This window comes from Protopterus annectens, chromosome 3.part0, assembly GCF_019279795.1.
Source record: "Protopterus annectens isolate FY-2018-M chromosome 3.part0, PAN1.0, whole genome shotgun sequence".
Classification (NCBI taxonomy): Eukaryota; Metazoa; Chordata; order Ceratodontiformes; family Protopteridae; genus Protopterus; species Protopterus annectens.
In genome coordinates, this window is record NC_056731.1 from 462,286,329 (window position 1) to 462,311,666 (window position 25,338).

Here is a 25,338-nt window from a genome sequence, read left to right on the forward strand (position 1 = left end):
TTTTCCTACCCCCAAAAAAAAAAAAAAAAGGAGAGAGAGAGTGAACAGGATTCCTCTGAGGAGGAGGAGGCAGATTCGGATGAGTAATCCATGGCTTACTCCTCTCAGATTCCTTATCCTTTTGATTATAGATTGGAAGAAGAGGAAAGTACCAGTCCTGATACTTTTTGAAGAGATTTATTTTGGGGATACTGTCTTTCTAAGATGATGTAGTTCTGTTAATGAGATTGTGCTAAGGTTTGAGGTACAAAAAAGTTATGAGTTGCTGCGTATGGATTCTCTCAGACCTTCTGCTGTTCCTTCTGTTTTGGTTGTTTTGTTGGATGCATTTTCCTAATGCTTTTAAGGCCCCAGACTCTCAGCCTTCTGCTCACTGCTCCCAAGAAGCCTGATAGATTCTATAGGGTACCTGGGGACTTTAAGTTCTTGTACAGATGTCCTCCTGCTGACCCTTCAGTGTTGCCTGTCAATTCTGACAAGCCATCTCAGTTGCTTCCTCTTAAGTTGATGCCTAGGTTGGGAGGGTGGCCTAATGGTTAAGTTGTTTACCTTCTAGACACAAGGTGCAGGGTTTGATTCTCACATCGGGTAATTGGCTAGGCTTAAAATGGCCCACAAGGGCAGTTAGCCTAGTAGTAATCTATGAACCCTCTGATAAAGATCATAGAAGCATGGAAAAGCTAGGGAAGGTGATTTATACCTCTGCTACCTTGGCTTGTAGAGCTGTTAATTATTAGACCTGTATGTCCAGATACTTGTTGGCTCTCCTATCACAGGCTTGTCGGGTTATTTCTGATTTTCCAGACTCTGAGGGCAAAACTTCTGCCCATTGTCTTTTAGGGACGACTTCTGAGGTAGCTCATCATTCCATCAAGCGTAGTTATGATGCAGCAGATGTTTTCTCTGGGGCTGCTGATTTTAGTTCAGTGATGAGAAGGTATTCTTGGCTTCGGCTTCACCCTTTCCCTGAGGATATTAATGCTAAGTTGGTGGATGCCCCTGCAGATAATAAACACTTGTTTGGAGAAGCTACTTTTGCTTTTAGTCCCTTCAGGATAAGGACAAGGCTTTTCATGAACTTAAACATGTGATGTGGTGGTGTCCTATCTCATCTTCATTCTGTACTGGTTGGGTTCAGAACTGATCCTCTGTTCCAACTTGGCCTTACACAAAAGCGCAAGGTTGTCTTCTAGCTTGTGGCTGATACCCTGTCTCATGATGCTCCAGGAAACTCCCCAGATCTCGTTTGCCACTGAAACCAGATCTAGTGCTTTGTATTGGCTCTGGCCAAGTGAAACCTTTCTGTGTTAATATTTTTATTCTCGTTTTACAAGTAGTTTGTTAGTTATAATAGTTATTTAGAAAGTATGAAACATCCACAGGAACAAACCACAGCTAACAAAAAATCTTTCTGTAGTAAGAAGTCCCTCCACTGTTGTAGCATAAATCTCCTGGTGCAAACACAATTCTGTTAAGCACACCATGTAGTCGAATAAAGCACTTTTATTAACAAAAATGGTAAGCGCGATCACCTATAAGGCTTCTTACATTTATTTGGTCTGAAGAAGCCTTATAGGTGAAAGCGCTTACCATTTTTGTACAGACAGCACCACCCTCTGGTCCAGGCATTCTTCCCCCAAAGGCCCTGGTGTCTGTCTTGGCACCACTGCATCCACAGAGACGCGGAGACCCTAGGCCTCAGGATGCCCCATAGGGCGAACCCCTCTCCTCCGAAACCGCTCCAGAGTACCCTTCTGAAGAGGTCCCTCATAAGAGACTATATAAGAGGAAGCATTTAGACTTCCCAGAGGAGTCCATCGCATCCAACACAGACCCTGATGAGTCAGAAGTGTCCCCACTGTCGCTCTCTGAGGATGTCTCCTTTCCAGACATTCTAGAAATACTTAAGCAGAGAAGTGCTGGAAGCTCAACCCTTCTGAGGAGTCGTCTGTGTACCTGAAGGCTTTTGGGTCTCACTCTTCCAACTCCTGTCTCAGCCTTTCGATGAACTGATTGACCTAGCCTGTCGAAAGGCATGGGAGTCTCCAGACTCGGTGGAACCTGTTCCTTGGGGGGGGGGGGGGGGGGCAAAAAACTTTATTACATCCCCCACCGATAAAAACTTTTTTGAAAAGGGTGTACCAGTAGATGCTATGGAGGTGATGGCAGCGGCCACCAAAAATGAACTGTCAGATGGCTTCTACTGTCCATCCTCCAAACAAAGAGCCTTGTAGGAAGGACAGATGCAGATGGCGCACCTTTTCTTCAGCGACCTTTGCGCTCAGATCACTGAATTATCTCTGTCATTTTAACAGACTTCAGCGAGATCTCCTGAAGGAGTTAGGAGATGCTCTCCAAGGTTCAGTAGCTGAGGGGTAACAGAAAAAGTTTCTTCTCCCCTCTTCACCTTGAATTTAGTGGTAAACTCCTGCATGAGACTCATTTATTATGCAGCTGATGGAACAAGTAGGGCAGCGGGTTCAGGAATTTCCCTAAGGAGACATTCCGGGATGCACCTGTGTGACTTTGCAGAGCCCTTTAAATCTTTTTTTGTTAGCGCCACCGTTGATGGCTCGCCCTTGTTTGGGCCGAAAGTCAAAGATACACTATCCAGGTGTGAACTGGAAGGAAAAACTCTGTCTGCCATAGGAGTCAGTTTTTCCCTACCTTCTAAATCTTATCCAACAAGTCATAAGGAAAAATGTGGTTCTGAAAAATCCCAAATAACTTTTCAAGGCAAGCTTGGTGATTCTTCCCCCACGGACAGAGGGGGAAACAGTAATGGAAGACGCCGGCCACATGGCAGAGGGGGGTCCGCAAAATAAGGGCAACAGGGAATCTTTCTGTGGCAAGCTCTTTCAGCGCTCCTGAAAGGAGGCCCATCTCCCCATCTCTGGAGGCAGTTGGGGGTCGCTTATCTTTGTACCCAGAAGCCTGGCGATCAATAACAAAAGACAAGTGAGTTCAAAGCATTGTATCCAGAGGCTACTTTCATACCCTTTTCTTCCCATGTCCCAAACATAAAAAACATCCCGGGCATTCCACCCAGTCAAAGGGAACAGGCAACTCTAGAAATACAAAAGTTGCTAGAAAAGAGTTATCCAGACAGTCCCTCCAGAGAAAATAGGATCCAGAACTTATTCAAGGCTCTTTTTAGTTCTAAAGAAAACTGGGGACTGGAGACCCATCCTGGATCTCAGCAAATTAAACAAGTCAGTAAAAAAGTCAAAGTTCAGGATGGTAACACTACAGTCGATGCTCCTTTTTCTGGACAAGACGATTGGATGTGCTCTCTAGACCCCCATGATGCGTGCTACCACATATGCACCCGAATTAATTCATGACAAGCAATCCAGGAGTTATTTGCACTTTCGGCTGGGAGCCAGTTATTTCCATATGTTCTTCGTGTTTCACTGTTGCAGTCATTACATTTGGGTAATCTGCTGGCAGATTGCCCTCAATCGGCCTGAATTCCAAAGTCTTGAGTCCTGCGTCGGTTGCGGTCTTCTCTTCCATTGATGTCAGGTCGCCAGGGGTATAAAACATGCAGCCAACGCCATTTTCTTCAGTCTTTCTTGCCACGCGGTGCCCAAAGCAGAAGCATTTCGCAAGTGCCAGTCGGCTGACTACTGAAATATTCGAATTTGAGTTTTAGAACCAAAGTCTTCACTAAAGCCAAGTACCCCATTGGGGAAACTTTTTTCTTGCTTTTTACCAGTGTCAGCAAAAGTTAATTGTATTACTTGTGGGAAGCAAATACCTCATAAGGATTTCCTTTTATACTGTATTCCTTGCCTAGGCCCTGATCACAACGTGCCTGGCTGTCGGTTTTGTGCTAGATTTAACCAACGCACTATTAAGCGTCGGTATATTTTTCCATCAAAGTATTTTGGAAACAGATTTAACTACCCAGAAATGTCGTTGGATAGCAATCCGACTACCAGAGTACATAAAAAATGCAAAGAAAAGGACAGAGAAAGGCAGTCGAGATCCAAAACAGACGACGAAGCTTCTCCTAAACCAGTCCCTGGTTTGCCGGTACTCAGTGAGGTGCCTACGCAGCCCCTGATACCCGCTACCTTCGAGTCGCAGGCCTCTACCGACACCCATGTGGAGTCCAGCATGCCGCAAGACATTCAAGGTAGTGGACCGACGGATGTATCTCCCTCGGATGGGTCTGGAGCCGCTGAGCAGGCACCGGATTCTGAGGGTGTATTCAGACCTCAACATTTGTACATCAAACCGACGACAGCTGCAAAACCAAAGACAAAAGCAACTTCTAAACCTAAAAAACCAACGTATGAGCCACGTGCACAGGCCTCTATGCCTAAAAAAACAGATTATCAAAATGGCTGAAGACCTTATTACCTTGATCAGGGGTACCCATAACCCTCCAGATAAGAGGCCTAGGCAAGACACTGATTATGAATCTTCAGATCAGCTTTCTATTTCTTCTGATCAGGAATTATCTATCCCTCCCTATGAGGATTATGATGCTGAGGAGTCTATTCCGTCTGCATCTCCTCCTGAGGATTATTCATTTGGAGAAACCTTGCATACTTTGAGGGAGCATTTTCACTGGAGAGTCAAAACTTCTCAGAATCAAAAAAGAGGCTCAGAGATTTCCTTATCCCTCAGCACAAGCCTTTAGCCAATTCCCCCTGTTTTACATCATTGTGGATGATGTATTTTCAGAGTCAAGCTTGACCCCTGACTCCTTACCTCCGGCTCCCAGTAAGCCTGACAGATATTACAGAGTCTTCAACTCACATACATTTTTATTTAAGAACCCTGCTGCTGATCCTGAAACTGTTTCACATGGTCCAAAGGGAGTTAAGGCCTCAACAGCAAAAAACCCTACCCCCTCTGACAGAGATTCTAGGGCACTGGACAGATGGGGAAGAAAGGTTTATTCATCTGCAGCCTTGGCAATCAGGGCCTTAAATTGTCAATTTCATATGCTTAAGTACCAACATGTTATGGGATTGCTGAAACAGAAAATTATTATTTCTGAATGTGCAAAAAATATAGAATTGCAGGAATTATTGCATGCAGCTGAATAAGTTGGAAAGCATATTTTGCAATGTGGTTTTGATTCCTTAGAGGCCTCCTGCAGGGCCACAATTACTGGATCTGTTATCAGGAGGCATGCCTGGTTAAAGGAACAAAATTTGCCTGATCATGTTAAAGCTAAATTGCTAGATGCACCTTTACAATATGTTTCTCTGTTTGGTATTAAGGCAGAAGAGGTTTTAAAGAAAATGGAAGACAAAGCTAAGTCTATGCAAACAGTTAATGATTTCTTACAAGTGCAGCCACCAAGATTCAGTAGACACTGGCCTACAAAAAATTGGTCCTTTCCTGTGTCAGACAGAGTTCAAAGGGGCAAATCCAGATGCCCTAAGGGTTTCAGGTACCAGGCTCAAGACTCGTACAGGTCAAAGCAATGGGGCACATCCATCTCCAAATCTGGGGGAGATGAAGTGCAAACCTGCAGAAAGCAATCCCAATAACTTCCCTCCGCCTACAACAAGCACTTAACTTTTGGCAGCTCCCATAGGGGAAAAATTAGCACTTTTTGCTCAAAATTGGCAGTTAATAACCCAGGTCAAGTGGGTACTAAACATCGTATCACAGGGATACAGATTCCATTTTTACACTCTGCCAGTGACAAAGGGTTGGCCAGATCTGCCAAAAAAACAATGGGCAGCGGCACAGAAACAGGTTACGTCCCTCGTGGATATGGTAGCCATTCAGACAGTACCAGAACAGGAAAAAGGACAAGGTTTTTACTCAGGACTATTCTTGGTACCCAGAAAGGACAAGGCTTGGTGGCCAATACTGGATTTATCGATTTTGAACACATACCTGGACATTCCAAAATTCAAAACGCTCACTTTGCAGCAGCTTTTGCCCATGCTGGGCAAGAATGCTTGGCTGGTGAATTTAGACCTAAAAGAGGCATACCTGCATGTTCCAGTAAGACAGTCGTGCAGAAGATACCTGATATTCAAGGCTGGCTTAATGCATTACCAGTTTTCTGCACTGCCCTTTGGCTTATCTACTACACCCAGGGTCTTTACAAAGTGCCTGGCACCAGTAATTGCATTTTGCAGACAAAGAAGTATTCAAATATATCTTTACTTGGACGACTATCTCATTCAAGCAGAGAACAAAGACACTCTTCTACGACACCTGGCGTTTGTGAAAAGGCTTCTAACATGCCTAGGGTACACAATAAACTAAAGGAAATCACAACTGGTACCCTCTCAAAAGATAACATTCCTGGATGCAAGCTTGAATACAACTGCCCAGATGGCTTACCTCACGCCAGACAAACAAAGGCAACTGACTACTTACTTCAAACTGATGGACCTGGCAGCATGGCTAATCCTGTAATCATACAAACGACACCTCTCAGTAAAGCAGTGATGGATGTCATTTTGGAAGCCAGAAGGCCTAGTACTAGAAAATCTTATGCTGACAAATGGAAGAGATTCTGTGCTTGGAATCAAGCACAAGGAACTGATACAGCAGAACCACATATTCCTCAGATTTTACAATACTTAACTGAGATGCTTGACAAAGTCCTATCTTTCTCATCAATCAAAATCCGTGCCTCTGCCATTTCGGCTCATTACAATACAGAGCCACCAATCTTTTCTCATCCTTTACTCAAACAGTATCTTAGAGGAGCCAAAAATTTAAGGCCTCCTAGAAGATCACCATTACCTGCATGAGACCTTAATTATGTGTTGGAAAAGCTCACCCTGCCTCCATTTGAACCAGCTGTTACCGCTGATATAAAGTTCTTATCCTGGAAGACAGCTCTGCTACTAGCAATTACTTCAGCAAGAAGAGCTTCAGAGATACAGGCCCTCGTGGCTGTAGAGCCTTTTATCATATTTTACCCAGACAGGGTGTCTCTGAGGACAAATCCTACTTTTATGCCTGAGGTAGTTTCCAGCGTGGCTCTTAACCAAACAATTCATATGCCAACTTTTTATCCAAATCCGCAGAACAAAGGGGAGAGAATTCTGCATTCCTTGGACGTACACAGACCGCTAAGATTCTACTTGAGCAGGACTAAAGCTCTAAGAAAAACTGAGCAATTTCTAATGTCATATGCTGCAGGATCAGAAGGAAAGGCTATTTCAAAGCAGACAGTGTCAAAGTGGATAAGCCATTGCATCCGTTTCTGCTACTTACACCATGGCAAACCTGTGCCCAAGGACATTAGGTGTCATTCCACCAAAGCTGCAGCTACTTCAGCAGCCTTTCTCAGAGGAGTACCAACCAAGGACATTCTAGAGGCTGCTACTTGGAATTCTGTTCACACCTTTACAAAACATTACCATTTGCCTCTCTATTCTAAGTCCAGGCCAGGCTTTGCCACTGCAGTGCTGCAGAGCCTTATAGCCTCACCTAATGCTGTTTAGCTCTAGCCTCCCAACCATGGCTTTGGGATTCTACCCAAATGTAATGACTGCAACAGTGAAACACGAAGAACATAGTACAGTTGGGTACACTTACCATAAATGTAGATGTTTGAGTGTATTCGCTGTTGCAGTCCTGGTTACCCTCCCTCCAAACCCCCCTGTTTTTCTCTTACTATACCTCTACTTTCCTTTACTATGCTTAAAAGCCTTTTTGGTGTATTTGCTTTTGTTTGGAGGTATATATTTTTGTGTTCTTAAATTACTTAAATATTTGGCTCCCCATTTTGGGGGCACCTGACATCTGGGGCAAGAAAAACTGATGTAATGGCGTCTGCTGTATGTTTTATACCCCTGATGACCTGACGTCGTGGAAGAGGGACTGCAACTGATGCAGGACCCAAGGCTTTGTTAATCAGGCCAACTGAGGGCAACCTTCCAGCAGATTACCCAAGTGTAATGACTGCAACAGTGAATACACTCGAACATCTACATTTATGGTAAGTATACACAACTGTACTTTCCACTTCTACCTTGTCTAAAGAAGACACTTCAGTGGTGGATTCGGCAGTTGCTTCTAAATCCAGGCCCCCCCCCCTTCCTTGTCAGGAGCTGTTCACAGATACTTCTGTCATGAGATGGGGAGCAATTTTTGCCTCCCTGAAGATGCAGGGGGTGTGGTCACCTCATTAACAGAAAGAACAAGTCATTGTCAAAGAGATGAGAGCTCTTGTACTCACTGTTGAGGCTTTTCATCCTCTCTTCTCCTCAGGACCTCTCAAGGTGTTTGCAGACAGTACCATAGTGATGTATGTAAAACTCTGGGGGACAAGAAATTCTTTGCCGGTTGGCACTCCTAGTGTAGGATCTTGCTATCCAGTATGAAGTGGCTGTTCATTCAGTTAACTTTCACTCCGTTCAAAACATTGTGGCAGACATTCTGAGCAGGTTCTTAACTCAGTCCCATGAATGGATGCTTCACAGGAATGTGTTTGTGGGACATTGTCGGAGCAGTGGGGGTACTCCTCAAATAGATTTTTTTTATCTCTGCTGTGAACAGACAACTTCATTTTTTTTTTGCCAGAGACCCAGGTCTTCTTGTTTGTAAGGTGGGTGCCCTCTCTTTTTCTTGGATGGGGGTGTTTCTTTATGCTTTCCCTCCCCTTCTCCTCATTCCAAAAGTCCTGCTCAAAATTCAGCAGAATGCTCCCAAAATCTTGTTGGTGACTCCCTTTTAGCTGAGACAGTATTTGTTCTCTCCTCTTCTGCATTTAGACAGGGGCAGTCATCACAAGTTACCTCACAGAGTGGACCTACTCACACAGGACAAGGGATGTCTCATCCATCCCCACATGTCCACTCTTCAGTTTACAGTGTGGGTGATAGGATTTTGATTTCACTTGGACACCTTTTTTTTTGAGGGCGTGCTTAGGGTCGGGAAGAAGGCTAGGAAACCCAATACAAGGAAATCCTATTTATCCAAATGAGAGGTTTTCTGTGTGGTGTTTCTCATAACCTGGATCCACTTTCTGTGGATGTTCCTTTGGTTCTCGCTTATCTGTGTGAATCGCTGAATGCTGGGTTAGCTTATTCTTCTGTTAAGGCCCAATTATCAGCTATCTCTGCTTGTTTGCCTTAATCTTCTCCTTTAGCTTCTGGCTTTGAAGCTAAACAATTCGTTAAAGGTGTCCTTGATATTAGGGCTCTCAGGAAGCCTGTTCCTCCTCCTTGGGATCTTAATTTTGTTGAAGAAAAATTGACCCAGGTTGTTTTTGAGCCTGCAGCTTAAGCTTCCTTGCAACATTGCTGTTGGAAAAATGTTCTTTTTTTTTAGCTGTTACTTCTGCCAGACTGGTATTTAAGTTCAAGCCCTTATGGTTTGTCGTCCTATTTTTGGTGTTTCATACAGACAGGATGTCCTTCCATACTAATCCTTTTTATGCCAAAGGTGGTGAGTGAGTTGTCCCTTAATCAGTCTATTCATTTGTCAACTTTTTCCTTTCTCTGCAGTCTGCTAGTGAGAAGGGGCGCTGCACCCGCTGGACGTGCATAGACCACTCAGATTTTATTTAAGACAAACTGTTCAGATATCTGATTACCTCTTTGTTTCTTTTCATCCTAGGTCCTTAGGATTAGCTGTGTCCAAGCAGACTATTTCTTTTCGGAGTTCTAAAGCCATTTCTTTTTGTTATTCCTTTCATGGTAAGTGCTTTCCACTTTCTGTTATGGCTCATTCTGCTAGAGCTGTGGCTTCTTCTGGTGCTTTGTTCAAGGGTTTGGGTACTTAACTCTATTCTTGCGGCAGCTACCTGGACTTCTGTGCATACCTTTACCAAGCATTATAAGTTGAAAGAAATTTCCTGAGTTTGAGATCATTTTGCTAGGGCCATCCTTCATGCCTTCTTAGAGAGCTCTGCTGGTCCTTCCTCCTCACTCTCTCCTTACTGAGTTTTGGCACTTTCCCTTCTGTAATTAATACTACAGCAGTGAAATGGAAAGACAAAGCACAGCTATATAAAATCTTGCCATAAAGCTAGATGTCCTTCTCTTCGCTGTTGCAGTATGCACCCCCCCCCCGGTACTTTTCTCTTCTGAATGTACTGATTACTTCTATGTTTCATGGACTGGCATTTCTACTGGTGCTCTCACAGTTTTGAGGATGTTAATGTCAGACGTCACCTTTATGCACTACCCTATGTGAAGAACATACGTGTGATGCATTGTGTACCTTAAAGCAACCTAAAGGCTTTGGCATACTGGCTGCATGTCAGGCTGCTCTTGGTAGGGGTTCCATATTGTAAAAAATACTGCAACAGTAAAGAAGACATTTCCCGCTATGATAAGATTTTATACAACTGTACTTTTTGCTGATTTATTTTCTTTTATCCCTTGTTTTTAGGTGTTGAATTACTGTGTGACCGAGATGTTGACATGGCGACTCGAGTTCAGGATTTGCTGGAATTTTTGCATGAGAAACAACAAGAGTTGGATTTAGCTGCTGAACAACACCGAAAACACCTGGAACAATGTGTACAATTACGTCATCTTCAAGCTGAGGTCAAACAAGTATGTGGGAAAGTTTTTATTTAAGATGTACATCTAGCTGGGCATGGTGTGCCATTACTTTGTGTAAAATAAGAAACCATGCATGCATTTTGTAATCTGCTGTTTCCGATGGAGGTCGTAGTGGTAGCCAGCCAAGCAGAGTAGACCACACTTCCTAGCTCCAGCAGTGGTCTTCAGTTAATCCTGTTGAATTCCAAGATGTTCTATGGGAAGCTGAGATACAAAATCACAACATGTCATTGGTCTGCCTTACGTTCTCTAACCAAAGTACCACGTTTGGTACCCTTTATTTCAGAGATGTCTAAGAAGCATCTGCTCGATTGGTTTCGTCCACCTCTGATGACTCTCTGCAGTATGCAGAATCACCAGCTTCACTCCACGATCTTCCAGATTGTGTGCCACTTGACTGTGACATTTACTATGAATCAGCTGTCTTGCAGAGGGAAGCTCATTTCTTTTGATTGTATTAGAGATCTTATCTTTTCAATCAGTCTTGACAGTTGAAGTCCAAAGAATGGTGCTAGGGACATAGACATGTACAGTAAATTTAGGTCCTTTACCTTTTACTCCATTCTCACTTAACCACTGCATACCAGTAGCAAGTTTCCCTATCTGCAGATCATTCTCAGTTCCCATAGCTTTGTAGGTAGTTACTAGGCTAGATGCCCTTGTGGGCCATTTTAAGCCTATCCAGTTTCTCTCTTGGTGCTTGAATTAACATATCCCTTTTGTTGTTAGATTGGCCTTACCCATTCCATGGTCATTAATTATGTATTACCCCTAACAGGAATAACTGGGATCATGGCATAGATAGAGTGGACCCATGCATGTGATAAAGCATTTGAGTTGCCTCTCTCCATTATTAGTACAGTGAGGCAGTACCTGAGGTACATTTTTTGATGTCCTTTTCCTATGTTACAGTATTCTAGATGTGGGATTTTCTGCTCTCAGGCGACTCGTACATTGGCTCCTATACAAAAGCTTCAGCTTGGTTGTTGCAGTGTACGTGGGATGTCACACTTAGGGCCATAAACCAGGGGCCTTAAATGTGACATCTGCATGCACAATTCTCAGAACTTTACAGCCGCAGACTACCTTCGCATCATACAATCGCCTCTTCACAGACGTCGCATCTTAAAGATAATTCACCCATTGGGTTTGTAATTTTCTTATTTTTTGCTGATTTTTATTGCTAGCGCTTGGTTGTTGCAGCCTTGAGTTGATGTCAGGAAAAAGGGAAAGTGCCAGTGTGGGCAGCAGATACCCCATAAAGACGCCCATGACAGGTGTGTGTTTTGCGTAGGCCGGGAACACTATCACTCCTCTTGCTCTATTTGTTAATCGTTTGTGCCCAAGACCTTGCGCAGCCATTTGGCCGTGTTAAACCTCTACCTGGAGAACCAGCGCCTTAAGCAGTTAGCCCTTAGAATGGATCCTGAATTGGAGGCTGCACCTGAACCTCTGTGCAAGAATGCCAAGTTTTCCAGGCCTTCCTCACCTGCCGCTCCATTTCCTAACGCACCGCCAACCCACCGATCTAGGGGTTGAGGAGCACTCAGCATATCCATCCGACTGCAGTGACGTCCCTTGAGGAAGCCGATGTTCTTTGTGTTTCACTGTTGCAGTCATCACATTTGGGTTATCCCTGCCAGGGTAGCCCTTGGCCGGCCCGAATACCAGAGGCTTAGTATTTCTGTCTCAGTTGCTGTCGCTTCAGGATTGATGTCAGATCGTCAGTAATATAAAGTAAGGCACCCAACGCCATTACATCAGTCTTTCTTGCTGTGGAGCCCGAAGCAGAAGCAGCTCGCACGAGTGCCGGTCAGCTGCTACCTGGGTTTCGTCTACCGATTTGAAGCTGAAGTCTTCTAAAGCTAAGTACCCCATTGTGTAACCTTTTTTCTTGCACTAACCAATGTCAGAAAAAGTTAACAACTGTCTCGTCTGTGGAAAGCAAATACCACACCAAGACTTTCATTTTTTACTGCGTCACTTGTTTAGGCCCAGACCACGACATCTCCCTCTGTCGCTTCTGTGCTTTGTTCAACACCAGAACTATCCATCGTCGGGCCCTTATTGTAGCTAGATATTTTCGCTTACAGTCCTTGGAACTCAAGATATTGCTTCAGTAAGCGATCTGAAGGCAGATCTTTTGAAAAAACATAAAGACGGAGACCGCACAGGTTCAAACCTTCCAACGATGCTTCCGTTAAGCTAGTCAGTTCTCCTGTCCTCATTCAGATGCTTTTGCAGCCCCTGATGCCATCTTCTCTGGATTTGCAGGTCGGTACCGACACCCTTTCGGAGTCCGGTATGCAGCAAAACTCTTCAACTACGGATCCTGCGGTTGTCTGTAGCTTGGATGAGTCCAAAGCCGCTGAGCAGGCACCAGCTTCCAAGTAAGTCCTGTACACTACCGATTCTCGACACAAACCAATGTCTTCTTTCACAACTACAGTTCTTTCAAAAATGACTGCGTTTCTAAGGCCCAGGGTATGAGCCACACCCAAGAAACAGATGACCCACTCTCAAACACCTGCTTCCTTGCCTCAGTCTTAAATGCTTAAAATGGAAAAAGACCTTATGCTGATTGGGGAAGGCAAGTTACCCCCTCCAAAAGGAAAAGAGATCTGTCCCCTGTAGTTTTGTCTGAACAAGAGTCAGATGAATCTGATGCATGTAAATATGAATACATGCAACCCCTCTCTACTTATGAGGACTCTAATGCAGAGCATTCAGTTTAGCCTCTCCTCCAGACGATTTTTCCTTTGGGGAAACCCTGCATATCTTAAGGGAGCATTTCCAGTGTGATTGCCGAGTACCCTCAGTCTAAAAAGAGACTTGGGGATTTCCTAAATCTTCCACAGCACAAAACCTTGGCCATCCCCCCCAGTGCTGGATGTTGTGGAGGATGTTTTCCTGGAGTCTATCTTGACTCCCTGACACCCTCCCTCCTGCACCCAGAAAACTAGATAAGTACTGCATTCCCTGACTCTCACAAATTTTTCTTTAAGAATCCTACTGCTGACCCTGAGGTAATTTCACAAGGGCCTAAAGGAATTAAAGCAACCTCTGCTAAGAATCCCACCCCCTCAGATAGGAATTCCCGAGTACTGGACAGTTGGGTTAAAAAAAGTGTACACCTCAGCTACTCTTGCTATCAGGGCACTAAATTATCAGTTCCATCTGCTGAAATTTCAGCAACATACCCTGGAACTCCTTAAAAGATGTTTTCCTTTCCTGCTTGGGCATAATCTAAAGAATTACAAGAGTGAATACATTCTGCAAGTCAAGTAAGTAAACGCACCTTGCACTGTGGTTTTGATGCCCTAGAAGCTTCTTGCAGGGCAGCAGTCACTGGTTCTGTCATTAGAAGGTATGCATGGCTTAAGGAACAGCCCTTGCCAGACCATGTCATATCTGAATTGTTGGATGCCCCCTTGAACAAAGATAAATTATTTGGCACTAAGGCAGAAGAGGTCCTAAAAAAGATGGAAGAAAAAGCAAAATCTATGCAATAAGTTAAGGATTTTTTACAGGTCCAGCCGCACAGGTTTAGCAGGCATTGTCCCACCAAGCACTGGTCCTTTGCTGCTTTCAATAAAACCAGTCCAGCCTAGACCCCGGGGAACCAGACCCCCCAGACAGCAGCCACAGGGAATGCAGAGATCTAATTAGTGGATTACCTCCACTTCAAAATCAGGGAGTTCTAAGCCACCCCCTTATGGTGGACTCACCTCCCCCACCCCCTCCCTCTGCCCAACTTCACTTACCCCTAGGAGGAAAACTCTCCTTTCACGCAAGCACCTGGGCCACCATTACCAATGACCACTGGGTTCTGAACATAGTGTTTCAGGGATACAAATTTTCCTTCCACCCCCAAAAGGGTTCCAAGATCTACCACCAAACCAGTGGGCAGAAGCTCAAAAGCCAATCCTTTCCCTGCTCTCTATGAGGGCAGTAGAGCACGTTCCTGCAGAACAGATAGGGCAAGGTTTCTACTCCAGACTTTTCCTGGTGCCCAGAAAAGAGGGCACCTGGTGCCCTATCCTCGATCTATCCATTTTGAAGACCTTCCTGGTGATTCCAAATTTCAAAATGCTAACCCCTCCAGCAGCTGCTGCCCATGCTCTCAAAGGATGCTTGGCTAGTCACCCTAGATCTAAAAGAGGCTTCCCTCCACATTCCTATCAGGGAATCATGCAGGAAATACCTCCGTTTCAGGGCAGGATCTCAGCACTTTCAGTTCTCTGTGCTTCCCTTTGGTTTATCCACTGCTCCCAGAGTTTTTTCAAAATGTCTGGCTCCGGCCATTGCCTTTTGCAGACAAAGAATTATCCATATTTACCCATACTTAGACGACTGCCTGATTCAGGCAGACAGCCAGGAAAAGCTGCTCAAGCACCTGGCCTTTGTCAAGACCCTTCTAACCTTCCCAGGGTACACAATCAGCGAAAAGAAATCCAAACTGGTGCCCACCCATAGGATTATCTTCCTGGGAGCAAGCCTGGATACAGCATCCCAGATGTCATACCTTACACCAGAGAAACAAATTTTCCTGTCAGCCTTCTCTCAACAGCTATCTGCAAGGAAAATCTTGCAAGCTCTGGGGTTCATGGCATCTTGCGTACTACTCATTCCATATGCCAGACTGCATATGAGGAAACTTCAATGGTACCTAAAAAGCATTTGGCGTCAACAATCTCAAGACCTGGAAACTCTTCTACCTAGAATTCCCTGCATCAGAAAAGGTTTCCTTTGGTGGGCTACAGCATGCTCCCACAGCAAGGGACTTCTTTTCTCACCACCCCTTGCCGCCCAGACCCTCACCACAGATGCATCAGACTATGCTTGGATGGCACACCTGGAGGGCAGATGCATACAGGGCCAATGGAGCCTACAGCGAATCCCTCTGCACATTAGTCAAAGAGAGATGATGGCTGTGCAGCACGCATTGACAGCTTTCAAACCCCTTCCTTCTCCTGGGGCTGTCTTGATCAAAACAGACAACACCACTGTAATGTGTTACATAAACAAGCAGGGAGGGACTCACTCCTATCCTCTGTGCAGGCTGGCCATGACCCTTTGGCACACAACTTCTGCCATGCAACTACACCTGTTAGCACAATTCCTACCAGGCTCTTTCAACTCTCTGGCAGACCAATTGAGCAGGAATCTTCTGGACCCACATGAGTGGCAACTCAACAGGAGAACCTTCACCCTAATAACTCAGAAATGGGGCACCCCAGAGGGCGACCTGTTTGCCTCCCACACCAACCATCAGCTCAGCAAATACTGCACAAGGGAGCATCACTGCATGGCTTGGAAAGTGGATTCCCTGCCCTTCCCCTGGGTCAATCTTATTGGTCTTTGCCTTTCCTCCACTACCCCTCATCCCCAGGTTACTGCTCAGAATAAAGGAGGAAAAGCCAAGGGACCATTCTGATAGCTCCAGACTGGCCCCAGAAGCACTGGTACCCCCTTCTGCGCAGCCTCTCACCAATGCCCCCATGGCACCTTCCTCAGATTCCAAACCTCCTGATCCAGAGGGAAGGTGAATTCATGCATCCCTAATTGCAAACAATTTGGCAGCTTGGCTTTATTCTCTAACTCTGAACCAATCTGTCAACCTCAGTAAACAGGTTCTAGATTTAATCCATGAGGCCAGACACCCTAGCACCAGAAAGTCTTATGCTGACACATGGAAAAGGTTCTGCACCTGGATCCAGGCTGAGGGAGCCAATACAGCACAGCCCTCCCTCCCTCCCTGTCATCTTGGATTATTTAGCTGACCGACTACACAGTGGCCTCTCTTTCTCCTCTATAAAAATTCATTCCTCTGCTATTTCTGCTCATTTTCCCACTGAGCAGACCCTTTTCTCACACCCTTTGATCAAACCGTTCCTAAGAGGGGCTACCAACTTGAGGCCACCCAGAAGGGCACCAACTCCAGCTTGGGACCTTAACTTAGTTTTGGAAAAGCTCACCCTGCCCTCCTTTGAACCAGCTTCTTCTGCAGAGCCAACATTTCTCTCCTGGGAAATGGCATTCCTTCTGGCCATCACTTCAGCTAGAAGAGTCTGAGCTACAAGTGCTCATGGGTGTGGAGCCCTTCATAATCTTCCATGGTGACAGGGTATCCCACAGAACTTAACCCATCCTTCATGCCCAAGGTTGTTTCCAGTATGGCTCTCAACCAATCCAATTATTTTCCCACCTTTTTTCCTAATCCCCAGAACAAGGGGGAAACGATCCTGCACTCTCTAGATGTGCACAGGCAGCTCAGATTCTATCTGGACAGGACTAAATCCTTCAGGAAGTCGGATCATCTGCTGGTTAGCTTTGCTACAGTGGCAGAAGGCAAAGCCATCTCCAAATGGATAGCACACTGCATCCATTTCTGCTACAAGCATCGTGAAAAGCCTCCCCCCAAGGGGGTCAGGAAGCATTACACCAGAGCAGCCTCCAACTCTGCAGCTATCCTCAGAGGAATCCCCAGCAGGGACGTCCTGGAGGCTGCCACCAGGATATCTGTTTACACTTTTACAAAGCATTACCACCTGCCTCTCTTCTCCAAATCCAGGGCAGAGTTTCCCTCTGTAGTCTTGCAGGGCATCCTATCCAGCCCCTAGTTGCTTTACTACCTCCACCCTTTTCCTCAGCTTTTGGAATTAACCCAGATGTGATAACTGCAACAGTGAAACATGAACATAGTACAGTTGTTTACACTTAGAATAAATGAAGATGTTCGAGTGTATTCACTGTTGCGATCCTGCTTTCTCTTCCTCCATCTCCTTTCCTTCTCTTTCCTTACAAGGGACTTATTGGTATTTATTTTCCACTGGTGCGGTTTCTTCCACCAGAACATGGCTCCTACCTGGGGGCTCCTGACAGGTTAGGGCAAGAAAAACTGATATAATGGCACTGGCTGCCTTACTTTATACTACTGACGACCTGATGTCAGTCCTGGAATGACCGCAACCAATGCAGAAATACTAAGTCTGTGGTATTTGTGTTGACCGAGGGCTACCCTGACAGGGATAACCCAAATGTGATGACTGCAACAGTGAATACACTCCTAACTTCTTCATTTATGTTAATTGTACACAACTGTACTTTTTACCTAGACAAGACCAAAGCCATCAGGAAAACTAACCAGCTCTGTCTTCTTTCACCCCAGAACCCTGGGCAAGGCAGTCTCCAAGCAAACCATCGCATGCTGTATTAGGAAAGCTATTTGCCTCTGCTACTCCCACCATGGAAAGGAACCTCCAGTGGTAATTAAGGCCCATTCCATTAGAGCTGTGGCCACCTCCAGGGCCTTCATGAAGGGCCTGGACACAGCATCCATTTTGTAAGCAGCCACTTGAGCCACTGTCCACACCTTCAAGCATTACAAACTTGACTAAGTTTCCAGAGCTAGGACAGGATTTGCCAGGGCAATCCTGCAGGGTCTTGTAGAACCCTCTTCATCAACTACCACCCTCTCATCCGCATAAGCTGTGGTACGCTCCCACTCCTAGACTACTGCAACATAGGAATAGGACATATAATAGTTGTGTAAAATTGTACCATAACCACAGATGTCCTTCTCTTCCATGTTGCAGTATTCCTTCCCAGTCACCAGTTCCCCCAGGTCCTATTCCTTATCTGTCCTATCTATATTACAGTAGGGCACCAAGTCACACACCTGAAAACCACTGCCATTCCTCCTGCTGGGCCTTATTCTCTGCCTGCTGGCCTTCAAATTTCTGAGGATTGTGCGTGCGGATGTTACATTGAAGGCCCCTGGTTTATTGCCCTACGTGTGATGTCACACACACAATGTAACAGCCAAGCTGAAGCTTTAGTATAGGGCCCGACGTACCAGTCGCCTGACAGCAGAAGATCCCACATCTAGAATACTGCTACATGGAAGAGAAGGACATCTATGGTTATGGTAAGATGTTACACAACTGTTCTTTTACCATCCATAGATCTAAGTTGAACTTGAATATGGACAGGGATGAACTTTATTTAATGTGGATGGAGAGTCTGTTCCACAGGAGCAGTATCCCCTGAAAAATATACCTGTCCCTTCATACCGTTCTGTTGATGTTACAGAAGAGGCTTAGATCCCTGTACCCAGCATTCTGATGCCGTTTGACTTACTGATTTGCAGTAAATCCATCAGTAATGGGTCAGAGAATGTCTGGTATGCCAGACACAGGCCACCTCTTGGCAGTCTGTAGGAGACCGAGTATACTGACAGGGCTTTCAGTTGGTCCATGTAGGATATGTTGTTTAGGCCTTGTATCCTTTTAGTAAGGTATCTCTGTGAGCCTTCCAGTTGTTGCATGTGTATGCACAGATACCTGTCAAATGGTGCATTATATTCAATGACTGGCCTAATGAGGGCTGACTAAAGGGGGACAATGACATCCCTAGATCTAGACAAAATTCCTTAGTTTATAAGCTGTGCAGCGTAGAAGGACTTTCTTACAACAACAGACACACGTTGGTAAAAAGTTAGTTCACTGTCCACATCATTATCTTCTTTTGGCTGTTCCCGTTAGGGGTCGCCACAGCAGATAATCGGTTTACATTTTTTCCTGTCCTTTGCATCTTGCTCTGTCACACCAACCACCTGCATGTCCTCTCTCACCACATCCATAAACCTTATCTTAGGCCTTCCTCTTTTCCTGTTACCTGGTAGCTTCATCCTTAGCATCTTTTTCCCAATATACTCAGCATCCCTCCTCAGCACATGTCCAAACCAATGTAATCTTGCCTCTCTGGCTTTGTCCCCAAACCTTCCAACCTGGGATAACCCTCTAATATACTTCCTAATCCTGTCCACCCTCGTCAAACCCAGTGCAAATCTTAACATCTTTAACTCTGCCACATCCAGCTCAAACTCCTGCCTTTTTGTCGGTAACACTGTCTCCAGCCTAGCTATAACATAGCTGGTCTCACTACCCTCTTGTAGACCTTCCCTTTCACTCTTACAGGTACTCGTCTGTCACAAATCACTCCTGACACTCTTCTCCACCCACTCCATCCTACCTGTACTCATTTCTTCACCTCTCTTCCACACTCACCGTTACTCTGAACTATTGACCCCAAGTATTTAAACTCATCCACCTTCGCCACCTGTACTCCTTGCAATCCTCACTCATTCACACACATATATTCTGTCTTAGTCCTGCTGACCTTCATCCCTCTTCTCTCTCGAGCATATCTCCATCTCATAATTTTCCAAATTCAAAAAAAAAAAAAAAACTGGGTCATCTCTTCGGGGTGTAGTATCATTGTGGTAGTTCCCTGAGGTAGATGACTTCCCAATGGATACATTCATGCATTTTTTTGTGTTTAGTTTCGGACCTTGGTTTTGACACTAGTTATTTAGTTGAGACAAACCCTAATGCAAGATGGTTAAGGCATTTGGGGATTCAGTGACTGCTTTTAGCTTGCACTCATTTACAAACAATCAGAGACCTTTAGTATTGGCTTTTACTTCAGAAAAGTCGGTGACAAAGAGGAGAGGTCATTGGACTGACCCCTGGCACCCTCCACTGGTGACTGGTTTATTTGTGGAGGTAACTTCCTCTATTTTATATGCATTCTATTTGTGAGCCAGTTGGCAATCCATTGGGTGACATAGGAGTTTCCCAGTTTGTTTGGCTTTTCTACTGTGCCTGAGTGGGGAATTATGTCAAAAGCTTTGGCCAGATGGATATCTATTCTTCATCTATCTACTTCATGAATAAGACCTCAAGACTCTTAAACCTCAAGGAGATATCTTTTCTCACCTCACTTGCAGTAGGATGCTTTTTCTTGGAGAAAACCTTGATCTGTAATTTTGAGATTGTGATTTTCATTTGAACAGGTGCATCCCTAGCAATTGCTTCTGTGTATTCTGGAGTTCAGTCACTTGAGGGTTAGCAGGACATTGTCAATTACAAAGAAAAGGAAGATGTAATCCTCACACCTCTAAACTGGGTACTCTCCATAGCTTTGCTGTATCTTTGTCTTGGCCTGAAAGTAGCAGGCAGAGACATGACCCGCTATTCAAGTTTTTTGTGCTGCTTGAAACGAATTGACTTAACACTGAGAATTTAGACCAGTCTTGCTCTTTAAATAGAAGGCATGCACTAAAAGAGCTCGGACTGTACTGTTGCAACACATCCCACATATGTTTTAGGTTAGACAGTTGTGCTTTCTCCTAGTTAAAAAAACAAAAGCCAACAGTATTGCATGTTCCTGTTTACCCATCTTGTGTCTGTGCAGGAGCTGAGAGCTGGTCAACTTTTCCATGGCTAGGATAAAATCACCATAATTCTCTTGAGTTTGGTATAAGTCTCCTCTTCAGCACACTAGTATATACTTTCCCACTTGGAGGCTGAGGAGTGGGATATACTGCAGTTTGACAGCCCAGAGCTACTGACCCAGCTTTCCACACAAAACTGAAAAGGAGCATTAATGTTGATACCTCAGCAACAGGATGTCATGTTTTTCTGCTGTTCCAATTTTTTCAGTTGGATCTTATCCACTTTGAGATCTTTGTTACCGCAGAAAAGCTTAATCAGTGCAGTGATCTCAGTTACAGAAATGTGTACTCATGCGGTTTATTTTTTGTGCTGCCACCTCAGAAGAAGGCATGTCTACTAGATTGAAAAGATCCTCAAAAATATGGTCCTTTAACCGGTCAACAGTGTCCTCAGTCATGGTCATTTGTGTTATGTTGATGGAAAGCAATCTGAACAGTATCTCTGTTCTCCTAAAGAGTCTCTGGCTAGTTTTCTATTACCTTTTTGAGACTCTCCAAAAGTAATAATCAGTGGTCTCAAACTCCTTACACATACCTGAAGTTTTGCCATGTTTTCTTTTGCAGATTATGCTTTCCTTGTTTGCAAGTACCTGGCTTTTGCTTTATCCTGACAGCTTCCCTCACTTGAGGTATTCACCACTGGGTTTTGGGTTTATTGCTGTGGCAAGAATGACAACTTTTGATAAAAATTGTGTGTTGTCATCTCAACTGTTGAAGTCCTGCACAGTGTCCATTTAGAATCAGATGCAGCAAGGAGTTCATCAGAAAACAATTATTCGGCAGCTGTTTGGCTTTAAAATGAGATTCACACTTTGCCATTTAAATTGAACTTTTTGCATTTTCTTAACATGTCATTACTTAATTACTGCTTACTTTTATAATTTCATTTTTATTTTCTTATTTTTGACTGCGTTAATCCCATTTGGCTATTGGCCTTTTTCCAGGGGAGGCCTGATGTGGCATTTATACTGTTTGGGGAAATTCTGTGCAGTGGGACCTTTTACATCCCCGTAGCTGCCAAAAACTCAATCAGATCGGACCTCAGTTTAACATGCCATCAGACAGACGACTCACTCAGGAGTACAGCACCCTATCATGCTGCACTGCAGTGTCAGCAGCACATCTTCCTGTTGTGGAAGTAGAACCTGCAACTTCTTGCACCAAAGGAGAGTGTGCTACCTGTTATGCCACTGACAGTGCTGTCATTTGTGTTTTGTCATCTGTCTCGCACATTACAAGGAAACAGTGGTTGAAGAAAATAAAAGAAGGGTAGTACAACAAAATTATACTAAAAGCAGGTATAGCATGCAAGGTAGAGTGCATCAACAGGATAAACAAAAATTGTTGTGACCAAATATACAGTGTTTACAGAAGTTTTAACAAATTTGGTAAAATACCATTGGGGTATTTTAGAAAAAAATTAATTCCTTAATATAAGAGCAAATGAGTACGCCATGTTTTCTTATTCGAAAGGTAGGCGTATAAGAGATTTCTTGGTGCATGGCAAGTTTCAGCTGCCTGTAAGTTGTAGGAGTTTTTGGGGGTAGGTGCAGCAGGTACTTTCCCTTGTGGAAAGTGCAGTTGTTTCCAGTATGTAGTAAAAAGTTTTGACAAACTTAATGACAAGTATTTTACATGTAAAGGGAGATTTTTCTGTGACAGTATTGGAATAGTTTATGGTTTGAAATGTCCCTGTGGTAAGGTATACATAGTGGAAAGTAAAAAGTTTCAAACAAAGGTTGAAAGAACATGTTAGGGATGTTAAAGGGGCACTATCTCGTTTCTGAATTCAGCTGCTTGCCAGAGTACTTTTACATTTTAGTGCTATGTAAGTCGTATGTTCACAGAGAAGCAGATTTTTTCAGATTAGCTTTTTTGCATACTGCAGGTCAGCCTTCACAATCTTCAGCGGGGGAAGTGCTAACAGTTTGTCCTTTTGTATTTTCCTCCCCCCACCCATAGGCTATTAGATTAGCTGAATGATTTAGCCTCAGCCAGAAATGCTATCTAGTCACACTCCGATCTGCAGCCTTTGCAGTAGTGAAATTACATCTTTAGTATGTGCTTGTTTTTTGTAAAACTTAGTGAAATGATTATCCCAGCTACGCAACTGAATTTTTTTATGTTTGTTTTTGTTTTAGCCTTGCTGCTGCATGCTTTTTCCCTTAACTGGTATTCATTTTTCATATGGTCAGCAATAGTGTTGCTTATTGGTGCATGTACTCATGCAGACGTACATTTATAAGACAGTTTCTCTCATTTCACAGGACAGCATTCCTTTGGACAGTTGCATCTTGGAAACAAACCCAAGTTGCAAATGTCCTAAGATTCTAGAAGAATAAAATCTTATAACTCTTATAACGTTTCAATAAAAAACATATCAGACAGCTCTGAACTTGAATCTTGTTAGCTTACTAAAAGTATTTTCCCATTGAAGGACACCATTCAGGAATGACACAGAAACTGTCTGTATAAAAGAAAGTTACTGTTTGTCGTTTTTGCATTTAAGTTACCTGTAACACATTGCACTTAAGTTACCTGGCACTTGATCACTAAAGCAATTATATAAGTCAGCACTAAAAATTAAAAGCACTACACCCTCACTCCCCACTGGCCCTTGTTTTCAATTATAAAGGAATTCCCAATATTATTCTAGCATGTCCAAAGGTCAGTTGTCAGTCTCCTCTCTGGTCCAGCTGGTGAATCTGGGAATCTTGAGGCAATGTTACAACTGCCTCATGTACACAGACAACCCTCTCCTCCTCCAAACAAATTACAACACATGTGAGAGATGCAACCATATAGCCAAACTGGAGGCTAAGCTCTCTCAACTCACTACTGGCATAACCAGTCAGGAGGAGAAGGAAACCACACTCACTACAATTCCAGTTTCACATAGACTTACCACGACAGCAAACCAAACACATAATCACAACAAAACATACTCGGAGGCTAAATAAAGATCTGCCTAAGCAGCAGAGACCTCCAAAGCAGACACGCAAGCAACCGCTACCCCAAAACAAAACACATGCAACACATATCTCACAAAGCCAGTGTGCCGAACAGTCACAGCCCTTAAGACTAAACAACACACCTGATACACTTGTAATAGGTGACTCTATCGTCAGGCACACTGACGTCCCACTCACCAGGCTGAACAAGGAGAGGGTCACGGTGAGCAGCCTGTTGGGCGCTAGGGTCCGCCACATAACACAAGCACTCAGGTCACTCCAAGGCAAGTACAAATATGACTCAGTCATTGTCCATGCTGGTGTGAATGACCTGAGACGTACCTCCCTGGACTACATGAAAAGAGACATAGAGGAGCTCTCTGAGCATGTAGCCCAGGCCGGTATGACCCTGACCTTGAGTAGCATCTTACCCTCACCAAGAATGATGCCAATATGAAGACAAGATGATCAATTTCAACAATTGGCTTAAGTACTGGTGTCATTCAAAGGGGATCCAATGCCTGTCAGCTTGGGATGATATGCTCGACAAGTCACAATGCTTCGCTAGGGACGGCTTGCACCTGTCACCCCTGGGCTTTCGGATATTGGCAAAGGCTCTTGCTACCCCCATAGTGCCTTTTTTAGGCAAGGCTCAAAAGACAAACCCACCTCCATAGGTATCACAAGGGATAAGAAACTAAGAGTAATGCTACTCAACGCCAGAATTGTAAACCTCAAGATGCACGCACTCGAAACTCTCCTTAGCATGGAGAACATCAAAATCTGTGCAGTAACAGAAACCTGGTTCAGGGCTCCCGAGAGCACCCCAGCACTACCAGGTTACACCTCATACCATGCTTTTTGGCCGCAAAACTTGGACCGAACCACAAAAGGAGGGGGAGTATCGATATTCATCAAAGATACCCACACCTCCAGGTTGGTGGCAAAGCACGAATCATCAGAGACTATCCATGTGCATCTAACAGTGGGTAAAACTGCCTTCCAGTTTATAGCCTGCTATAGACCACCCTCCCAAACCCAGGAACCCCAGTCGGCCTTCCTGAGAGCACTGGAAAATGTGAAGGTCTCTCCAAACACCATTATATTGGGCGACTTCAACTACCCAAACATAGACTGGGAGCATTACTATAGCTCCAACACCCTAGCCCAAAGGTTCCTAGAATTTATAAACTCAAATGCTATGGAACAACTTGTTACCACTCCCACAAGAGGGGAAAACATACTGGACCTGATCATCACCAACATGGGGACTCTATGCTCCAGACCAGAAGTGTATCCCTCACTGGTAAGATCAGACCATAAACTAATCTCACTGGATATTCACATCCCGACCCCACCCCCTGCCCAGAAAACCACAGTGAAAAACTTCTCTAAAGCAAATTTCACACTCCTCAAAACTGAGGTGGAATCCTTCAAAGCCCCTGGGCCTGTGGAAAATACGGCCCAGACCGCAGAATCCTTTATGAACGCATTCTATGAACACCTTTAGGAATGCATGGATCATGCGATCCCAAATAAAACCAAGACCCAATCCTCCAAAGGCAGACGTCCTGTC

General features: G+C 44.4%; 1 protein-coding gene across 1 annotated transcript in view; it reads left to right on the forward strand.

The window, feature by feature from the left end:
- The window catches only part of TRIO (trio Rho guanine nucleotide exchange factor), a 5,137,669-nt gene that overhangs the window by 1,319,781 nt on the left and 3,792,550 nt on the right, over positions 1-25,338 (forward strand). The window contains exon 15 of the mRNA XM_044065600.1: positions 10,336-10,502. Within this exon, the coding sequence (XP_043921535.1) occupies positions 10,336-10,502 (167 nt within the window). The remainder of the gene's footprint in view (positions 1-10,335; positions 10,503-25,338) is intronic.